Here is a 9,878-nt window from a genome sequence, read left to right as displayed (position 1 = left end):
GGGGTGCTGGAGCCTATCCCAGCCGTCTCAGGCAGGACACCCTGAACCGGCTGCCAGCCAATCGCAGGGCACACAGAGACGAACAACCATCCACGCTAACACTCACACCTAGGGACAATTTTAAGTTTTCAATCAGCCCGCCATGCATGTTTTTGGAATGTGGGAGGAAACCGGAGTAAACCCACGCAGGCGCAGGGAGATCATGCAAACTCCACACAGGGATTGAATTGAACCCGGTACCTCTGCACTGTGACGTCAACGCGCTAACCACTGGACCACCGGGCTGCACTCTCAAGGACCCATGCCTGAAATTGAAGAAGGCACTTTCGGCAAATTATTTCAGCAGTGCTCGCCTGGAAAAACTGATAAAAAAAATTCTCTTCTGAAACCAGTCTCTTTGATGGACACGAAATTTGGTTATACCAGAAGGCATGAAAAAAGGCCATGCAACCTTTGTGGCAAAATAACCGCAAAACTCTTGTACTGGATGTGACAACATGGCGTACCTAATGAAGTAAGTTGGTAAACTTGCCATGTGTGTTGTGTCTTAACTTGTTGTGTACTGGTTAAACTTTGACCTACCCCTCCTTGACACACACGCGCAAACTTGTCCACACACCAGCAGTAACAGCAGGTGTCTGCGTGTGAGTTGAATGGCGGCAGTGAAAAAAAGGATAGCTGTTCTCCAGTGTCGTGGGAAATGAGCTGGAAAATGAGGGGCGGGGACCCGCCACCACCCCTCTTCGGGCCCTCCGCCCGCTTCTGAATACAGCTGCCACGTATGAATTTAGCAGGCCTCTTAAACAGGCTCGCGATCTGTCACCGGGTTTTCCCTGGGCAACGCCACCCCAGGCTGACCCCACTTGACTGGTGCGCCTCATTCAAATTCAATCTGCTTTGAAAGCACGTTAAGAACTACAGCCTTGTCAGCAGATTTTAGGTCTCATTTTGTCCCGATGATGCTAACGGGATTACGCGCTCAAGTCATTTTGTCTTTCAGACTTTTTTCATAATTTACCTTTCACGTAGAAGTTAAGCCCTCGTTCAGCAGACTTAATAATGCACTAAGTAGGGGACTTTAATACACTCGTGGTCACTTGGTATCCATCCATCCATCCATCCATCCATTTTCTAATCCGATTATCCTCACAAGGATCGCGGGCATGCTGGAGCCTATCCCAGCTGTCTTTGGGCAGTAGGCAGGGTACACCCTGAATTGGTTGCCAGCCAATCGCAGGGCACACATAGACGAACTATTCACGCTCACACAATTTAAAACGAGTGTTCCATTGACCTGCAACGCATCTTTTTGGAATATGGGAGGAAACCGGAATACCCAAAGAAAACCTATGGAGGCACGGGGAGAACATTCAAGACTCCACACAAGAAGGCCGGAGCCGGAATCGAACCCAGTTAACGTAGCCCAGAACTTTGCATGGTATGCCAACTTAGCACCTAGCAAGCTTGGTATGTCAAACTCAAGTTTGTCAACGGAACTATTGTTCACACACAAAATGGGGTCACAAACGCATGTACTCCTCAAGGACACACTCTGAGAGAAGATCCTCAGTCATATGTGAAAATATTGCAAGCTAATCGTTAGTAATGTCATATTTCCCATATCAGACTTTAGTACTGGTACACATATTAAAAAAAAGACAAAGTAGAGCTTCATCATCCTTTTATTTGGTACTAATGAGCAGATGGAAACCGTACAAAGGTTAAAAGGTGACCATGTTGCATAGGGCTTCCTGTCAGGGAAGGCTACCTTACTCACTACACAAAAAAACCCACCCTTCATTTTATTCCCTTTTTTTTTTTTTTTAGTTGGGTGGCTGCAGCGGGTGAAAACCAACTTAGTGTAAAATGTAAAAAGAGAGCAGCTTCAATCAAAAGGAGGAAGAATAGGAGGAGATGGAAGATGAGCACAGTGACGTCCTTCATGTCGCCCCCTTCTGCGGACACATTGTATTACAGCCTCCTCTCAGGCTTGCAGTTAATATTCGTGTCATCACTCATAAATATCTTCATGTCAGCTGGTTGGGTTTAATTAGGGGGTGCCTTGTGATTGGCCAGGGGGAGACCGCGTGTCGCCGCGCTCAAAGTCGGGGGTGTCGTCATCGGAAGAGGAGCTGGATGGGACATATGCACCCAAGACCTCCTGGACCTTGAGGGGCAAATCCTGGAAATGGTGATGGGGGTCACCAAATGACAGGGAGATGGGGTTACAAAGGAACTGGGCTCAGGTTGCATTCATAAAGACGCAGCTGTGTGTGTGTGTGTGGGGGGGGGGGGTTCTTGCGATACAATTTTATATTGTTCCATTAACAAACTCACAACGCAAAACTCAAATCATCTTTACCCATGGAAACGAAATGGGTTGGAATGTCAGTTACAGTAAAAAAAGTGATCACAATTGTTCTTATGTGTATTAAAATTAGGGAATGTTGTCTTTGTAAAAACATACAGAAATGACTAAATTCAACAGAATGAAAAAGTATCAGCTGCAATGTCCTGTTAGATCATCAGTACGGCACTAATTCATTCTTCGCAGAGGATAAACAATATTATATAAGTGAGTGCTGTTACACTGACAGTGTTAGTTGCTCTCCCATTTGTGTTCAAATGTCTGTTGCTTGAAGCATTGCAACACAGATGCTATTCCGCATCAGCATTAAGCTAGCGGACTGAAAGGCTACGGTATGTGGTTGTATTAAATACAAAAGGGTCTAATTATTTTGCTTTAATGGATATATATTGTGCTGCTCCTTCTGGTGTGGGCACTTTGTGGACACATACGAGCATACACAGAGACAGTCACAGCTCCTCAGCACGGCACAACTGTTAGTTGTTCTTCGTGGAGGATAAAGAATATGTGACTGGGTATTGCTATACCGCATTATTGAATAAAGTATATTAGTAACCACCCATAGACCCATTCACTAACTTCTTGCTCAAACATGTGTGACTAGGGGTTAGTGTGTTTTTGGTTCTCACATTGCACTGGAGTAGCTGTAGGTAGATGGCCTCTGCGCCTCGCAGAGTGCTCTGTAGGTCCAACTTCATAGTCAGCTCATTAATGTGCTGTGTGTTATAAAGAGCAGGATGAGGATGAGGACTTTTACTTCACACATAAGACACACGAACCTTGAGAATAGTGTTGAAGTCGTGGTCTGAGCCAATCAGCTCGCCTCTTTGTGACTGCAGGATGGCGCAAGCAATCAAAAGGTGGAAGTTGGGGCAGGGAAGACGAGTCCACATAACCTGAAGAACAACATGCCAGAAAACAAAAAGCTTCAGCGTTTTTTCAGCCCTCAGGGACAGTTTCATGGAGACATGTCTATCATAAGTAAATCTACAAAAAAAGTCTCAACAAGCAATGCCTGAAAAGACACAGAAGGTCAGCCATTTTGGTTGAAAACAGACATTTTATAGTTCAAGCATCCCCTCCCTCACAGATTAAAAAAACGAATTCGCCCCGTTGATCTCACAACATAAAATATGGCATAGTTGTCTTTCATGAGTAGACTCACAAAAAAATGTTTTAAGAAGCCATGCCTGAAAAGAGCCAAAAAATCAACCCTAGGATTAAAACACACCATCGCTTCCATATCAAAACAAAAAAAAAAATCACCCCACAAAGCCATTTTCACTTAGCAAAATGAAATGTAGTCTTGCGCAGGCCCCCCAAAAAGCGTCAAGATAAACAGGATGCCTCCCATTTTGATTCAAAGCACCCATTTTAGGCACAAGTTCAATGATCCTTGCATGGAATAGATTTTAAAAATTCAGTACTCCACGACACTTTTGACTTCAGAATGACATTTGACAGGTATGTCTGTCAAGAGTGCGCCCACAAAAAAAGTCTCAAGAAGTCATGTCTAAAAAGACACAGGAAGTTTGCTTGTTTGTTTTGAAACAGTGATTTTAGGGTAGCCTGGATCATTTTCAGTGACCTCTTCAGATAAATTTTGTGTGATGACAGGCATATTTAGTTACCGTGCGCTGAGCCAAAACAAGAGGCACACCCGCACAATCTACTGTAGCAAACGGAGCTCACCTCCCACAATATGAGAATGTCCTCAAAGGAGAACTCTCTCTTGAACCAGATGAGCAGCCAGCGGAAACAGAAGCAAAGCGAACCGCTGTCCTGGGAATCTGAAAAGCACAAAAAGAAAGAAAAAAAAAAAAGAACACGTGTTCTTCGGTTTTGACATTTCCACTACCGATCCAGTTGGTCTTTACCCAGAAAGTCGCAGAGCTCCGGGTCCAGAGCTTTCAGCAGGACGCTGAGCTGAAGGAGCTGCTGCTTCATGGCTTCCTGGGACTCCTCAAAGTTGTGGTGCTGAGGAGCAGACAACAAAAGCTCACAATTCATCTGTAATGTTTACAAGATGGAGCAGGAGGCGGAGGAGGAAGAGGAAGACAACATGAGGAGAAGGAAGAGGGCGATAAAAAGAGATGGAATTGAGCAGATGAGAATGAGTGGAGAAACAAAAGGAGGAGGGTGACAACAGGAGGAGAAGAAGAGGGGGAAGGATGGAGCAAAGTGCAGGAGGAGAGCAGCAGGAGGGAGTTGAGGAATAAGCCAAAGAGGAAGACGACGAGGAGGGGTTTTGGAGGAAGAGAAGAATAGGAGAAGATGAGGACGACAGCGAGGATAGTAAGAAAAAGAGGAGGAGACAATGAGGCAGAGGAAGGCAAAGAGGAAGAGATGGAAGACAAGGAAAAGAGAGGCGGGGAGAAGATGAGGAAGGGAGAGAGATGAGGGGAAGAGGAAGAAAAAGGAGGAAAGGAAGAGGAGGACAAAAAAGGTGAAAAAGAGGCAAAAGACAAGAAGGAAGAGCAGGAATCACAGAGAAGCGGGACAAGGATAGGATGAGCAGAAAAAAACGAGGAGCAGGACAAGTGGAAGAGGAGCAGGGAGATGATGATGATAGCTAGAAGACAGGAAGGAAAAGATGCTGAGGAGTATGAGTAATGGCGAGTATGCATTTAGTCTCCTGACCACCATCTCCATGAATCCGGTGAGGCACCAGAAGGACTCCACTTCGTTCTGCGTGACGAACAGCAGAGGAGACAGCAGGTCGCTCATCCCCTGCACGTAACCTGCGCGCGAAGAGAAAAAAAAAATCAATCAGGAGCATCATTAACATCAGCTTGCTAAAATGGGAACTCATCAAATGCCAAGAACCACTTAGATCGTTCAAGAGAACCAAACCATTTAGTGTCAAGGTCGAGTGTTTGTTCAGTCACCGAGGTCAAAGTTGTACATGCAGTAAGTCATCAGCACGTCGTGCAGCAGCGCCAGGCCTGGATTGTCGTTGCCGGAGAAAAATGTGTTGTGTCGGTCAGTCCTGTTCACGTCACGTTCTGCCAACAAACACAAAAAACACACACGCTGATGTACAGGAGGAAGGAAATAAACACCTGACTTTGACTGGCCACAAGTGCAGCGTTTCAGAAACTCATTGCAACTGAGGAGGAAATGCCAAGGTTTGGGGATGCTTTCCTAGAGCAGGGCCTGGCCAGCTCACCATTATAGAATCCGCATGAATTCTACTGTGGAACAGAAGGTGTTTGAAATACATGTGAAACCAACTGGAAAAAAAATCAAGGGGGCAAGGGTAGCAGCCCCTGCCCTGTTTTTTTTTTTTTTTTTTGAGGAGGGGGGAACCCTATCTCCACTTATTCAAGAATTTAGGGGGTTAAAAAAATAAAATGCGCTGAAACTGTCGGGAGACCACTCAGATTTTTGGCTATATGCGTCCTGACATTGACTGCCAACCAGTCCAAGATTTAATAATGAATGGACTAGACATTTGGAAACACCAAGTGTTGCCAATTTGAACAACTTTTGCCTGGGCATTAGAAATAACCGTGACTCGTGAGCCACATGCTGCTTCACCAAGTCTACGAACCAATCAGATTGCGGTAGCCCCTGAGAAGCGAGTTCCTCATCTCCTGCTCCTCGCTGACGGACTTCCACTGCATCTTCATCCGAAAGTACTCGTCTCTGCATGCACACACAAAGAGCGACTGCCTTGTGATATGAACAATTGGAATGGATCTTCCATCAAGGCCCCCCAACAAAAAATCCAAACTGTCATTGAGAACTGACGTCTTGAGGCGTAAGATCTCCTCTCGTTGGCTGTGTGTGCTGTTCCACGGATAAAAGCCCAGCAGGAACTTCCACACTTCCTTCCTGAGCGTTGGTGTGATGCCCTGCAACAGTACACACTCAAGTCACGTTATGAAGAAAAACAACCAAACAAACAAAAACTAGATTATTTCATTGTGATGATTATCGGGTGCGCTCACCCCCCGAAAGACCAGTTCTTTGACACGCTCGGGGTCCCTGACCCGCCCCTCGGGGTCCAGAAAGACATCCCACTCGTCCAGAGGGCGCCCCCTGCTGACAACTGGCTTCGGGCCGAGCTCAACACCCTGCGGGCGGGAAAACACAGCATCAGCAATCCAAAAGACTCTCACGTTTCATATTTGGGGATTATTGCTACTTGTTGTGTCGACAGTAGTCCCTCGATTAGCTCGGACCGACCGTGGACTCTCCTAACTTTGATGATGACCTCAACAGATCATTCTGTTTGACTATTTGTTTGCCGCCTGCGAGATGGTGGTCAGGATGGAAGGTGTCCGTCTTACGCATGTGATGAGCTCAAAGCCGGGCTCCTCGTCCAGCTGTGGGGCTGAGCTTGGATTGCGGGTGTCGCGCGGATGCAGCGGGGAGTCAGGCGGCCGCAGGGCATCCCTGAAGAAGTTGGTGACCTTGGAGAAGCCGCCGAAGGTTGTTGCATAGGGATCATGGATGAATCTCTGGGGACCATAAAGCATTTACTTATTTCAAATGGTGAACACAGTAACAGTATTTACAGATTAAAACAATGCCAGCAACATACAGGCAGAAGGATGTTTTGCTCTTTTAAACTGCTGCGGGAAAGGATAATTAACCTGCGTGGCCACTTTTTTAAATTTTTTATTTTATTTTTTTTTTTTACAGTTTTGCTATGTCAAATGGCTTGCCATTTGACAGAGCAAAAAATTTTGGCAAGATAAATCACATCTTACCGACACGAGATCAGCGCCTCCATCGTCAAAGAGGTGGAGTTTGTCAAAGGACTGCGAAAGGGCGTTAGGGTCTTGCGGGTACGCCAGGAAAAGACGCCCATCCACCGGTGACCTGATGATGACATCAGCACCCCACCCCAAATAAAAACATCTACCGTTCCTTATACAGTCACGTGACATTGTGAGTAAGTCCACACGTACTGGTCCAGGACGATGTAGCGGCTGAGTGTGCGCAGGAGCTCGCGGCTGCCCCCTCGGTGGAAGTGCAAGGGAGGCAGAGGGTGGCCCCCCCTACTGGTCAACACAAGGAAGTTGCGGCCAAGGGAGAAGCGGGCTCTGCGCAGTGAGTAAAGCTCCGACAGAGGCAGTGAGAATGACCACTGACCTGCAAAACAAATGGTCCATGTCATTAAGATAGTTCCGCCCCCACGCTGACTTTCCCATGACTTGATAGCTTGGCTTAGGAAGATCAGGAGCGATTTTCAGGCAATTACAGTAATCTCCCACAAGGGGTAAAGACTATGCACTGAAACAAACAGCAAGAAAACGCAAGTGATTTATATGAAAAATGCACCAGCAGAAACAAAATTATGCCGCAAAGACTCTCTGAAATGTCTGCTAACAACCCTGGCACAAATGAGCTCCTCCCCAAAATACAAATGAGAATATTGGAGTAGAGATCCATCAATTCAAACATATTTCCTTGACACCTATTCCTACTTTCCGATTAGCGTGGGCATGTAACACCATCTTTTGTCATCTCGGAGCACGTGAATTTGGACGTGGTCTCCAAAAGGTAAGCAGAGCTGCAGTGTTAGCACAGATAAACCAACAGTGCTAATAGCATTCTTCCCAAAATCATGTTACACAAATATTTTACTCAATTTTCAAAGTGTGGTCAGGGTCTATTTGTCTTTGGTCAAGTGTCCACTGCTGGCACCACATGCACAGCTCCGCTAGATTAATTGACAAGGTGTAATACACCAAATTGGTGATAAAGTGCTGCCTCCACCAGTGAAAATAAAATGTACTTGTTATAGGTGCTTGCTTTGTACAGGAGCTATGGTTGAATCATTTAGACACCTGGAAACAGTTTTAAATTTGTAATGAAAAACATGGATAATATTTCGCCTGTAATATTCAAAGTGATTCAAGCGACACCTGTCTCTCGGCAGGGGACAGGTTCTCGATCTTTTTTCACCGTGCTGATGACTGCCCAATCTGGCTCGTAGCCGGGGTCAAAATTGGTGTCCTCCTCGCCTCCTTCGCCATCCTGATTGGCAAGATTCCCCACTGTTAAAGCATATCATTCAAATGTTGTCATATTAATAATATGAAACCCACCTTTTTCGAGTAAAGCACAGCAGGAGCATTGCGGCCCGCATCCTCCAGGGGACTCCACTCTAAAGCCGGCACGCCAGCCTTAAAATAGAGACAAAATACTTCAGAAATTCTTTCTCATCTCATCAGGACAAAAACAGATTTCCTTACTCGCTCCACAATGCGTATGAAACCCGGGATGCTGGTGTCCTGGTTGCTCTTCTTGGCATTAGTATGCAGGTACACCCCCTCCTTCTCAAATATTAGCTGAGGAAAGAAGACAAACGCTTCAAATATATACCCAGCCTCACAACAATTAGGTACACCAAATGACATCCACCAGAGTTGTTTCAAAGTAATGATAACATAGATCCATCCATCCATCACTTATCCTCATGAGGGTCGCGGGCGTGCAGTAGCCTATCCCAGCTGACTTTGGTCAGTAGGCAAATTGTGTTATCTTTGATCATCTATCTAGGCTAGCGGCGTATGGTGACATGCAGAACAATTTTATGCTCTTCCACTAGAAGATACAATTAACCTGTGTGTCCATCAATATTTAAGTACGTGTTCATTTTTATTCTACGTATGCTGACATTTTCCTAATGCAAAATATGTATCCTGGCTTAATAAATTTTGGGAAACACTGGGCTAAATTGTGCAAAACAATGTACAGTATGGGAAATAACATAGTTGCCTCCGTGGTAACTGCGTAATCCGAGCTACGTAACAATAATGTATGTAGATAGAGTTTAGTAAAGTACCTCAAAGGTAAATTTCAGTCTAGCTCAATCGCTTATTGATCAACACATTTAACAAATACTTTATATTTCTCTCCAAATTCCAAAACCAAATGACAAGTGTCATGGTTTACAAGTGTTTGGGCACATAAACACCTCACGTGATCTGCTCGCGGCAGGTCTGACAAGTTACGTCACATCTCGTCTCGTGACGAATGAGCTTTATACGTGCCAACTTCAATCACTGAAGAAAGCCACCAAATCAAGTCATTTGTGTATTTTTTTTCCATTTTAAATGCCGACTATATTCTTTTCTTAACTGAAATTACTACAGTTAGCAAGATAACACGTCGAAAAAAATTAGCTAAAACGCAACAACGAGCGGCCAGCCCACGCTCAACAGTGACATTTTTTACCTTTGCAGAGTTTAAACGGACAACAGAAAGTCTTGTCTGTACCTTGTAATCGTCACCGTGTTGCTCCATTCTTGAATCGCTCATCGTGGGTTACGAGACAAGACTCTTCTATGCTGGTTTTACCAAAACAAATGTTACGTCACGCTTCCTGTTTCCGCCCACCCGCTTGGCTAACGTCATCAACATGAGCCAATCCAAGCATTGTTAAACAAATCGTGATCGCTTTTCTGGAGTACATCTGGAATATTTGGTTATGTACGATGGTTTTGTTCCAATACACGTGTAATGTAGACTTGATATAATTCAGGTCTCCATC

The 9,878-nt window shown here is 45.2% G+C and overlaps 1 protein-coding gene across 3 annotated transcripts; it reads right to left on the bottom strand.

Annotated features, from left to right (window-relative positions):
• Positions 1–1,664: 1,664 nt before the first annotated feature.
• tbc1d17 (TBC1 domain family, member 17) lies at positions 1,665–9,737 on the bottom strand. Of its 3 annotated transcripts, XM_019889914.1 has the most exons (17): positions 9,605–9,737; positions 8,578–8,673; positions 8,431–8,508; positions 8,248–8,359; positions 7,288–7,471; positions 7,087–7,198; positions 6,664–6,834; positions 6,322–6,447; positions 6,122–6,225; positions 5,922–6,016; positions 5,257–5,373; positions 5,009–5,109; positions 4,246–4,345; positions 4,061–4,158; positions 3,148–3,264; positions 2,998–3,084; positions 1,665–2,182 (listed from the first exon to the last, which is right to left on the bottom strand). In XM_019889914.1, exons 1-17 carry the CDS (start codon positions 9,644–9,646, stop codon positions 2,051–2,053), a joined length of 1,872 nt encoding a protein of 623 aa, XP_019745473.1. In that variant the 5' UTR covers positions 9,647–9,737; the 3' UTR covers positions 1,665–2,050. The 3 variants fall into 3 exon arrangements, with proteins under 3 accessions (XP_019745473.1, XP_019745474.1, XP_019745475.1); XM_019889915.1 differs by lacking the exons at positions 1,665–2,182; positions 2,998–3,084; positions 3,148–3,264; positions 4,061–4,158; positions 4,246–4,345 and adding an exon at positions 4,352–4,523 and having other exon boundaries at positions 4,935–5,109; XM_019889916.1 differs by lacking the exons at positions 1,665–2,182; positions 2,998–3,084; positions 3,148–3,264; positions 4,061–4,158; positions 4,246–4,345 and adding an exon at positions 4,353–4,423 and having other exon boundaries at positions 4,877–5,109.
• Positions 9,738–9,878: the final 141 nt, after the last annotated feature.

Source organism: Hippocampus comes, unplaced genomic scaffold (assembly GCF_001891065.2).
Source record: "Hippocampus comes isolate QL1 unplaced genomic scaffold, H_comes_QL1_v1.1 scaffold326, whole genome shotgun sequence".
Lineage (NCBI taxonomy): Eukaryota > Metazoa > Chordata > Actinopteri > Syngnathiformes > Syngnathidae > Hippocampus > Hippocampus comes.
Note: the sequence above shows the minus strand (reverse complement) of the source record. Positions and strands in the feature narration are given on the sequence as shown.

Bases quoted from the DNA above. Each gene is read 5' to 3' on its own strand.
- tbc1d17 (XM_019889914.1), bottom strand. From the start codon at position 9,646: ATGAGCGATTCAAGAATGGAGCAACACGGTGACGATTACAAG. The intron at 6,017-6,121 runs GTCAGTTCTCAA...GTGTGCATGCAG, and splicing joins GAGATCTTACGCCTCAAGAC to AGACGAGTACTTTCGGATGA. The intron at 5,110-5,256 runs GTGACTGAACAA...CTTCGCGCGCAG, and splicing joins CATGTACAACTTTGACCTCG to GTTACGTGCAGGGGATGAGC.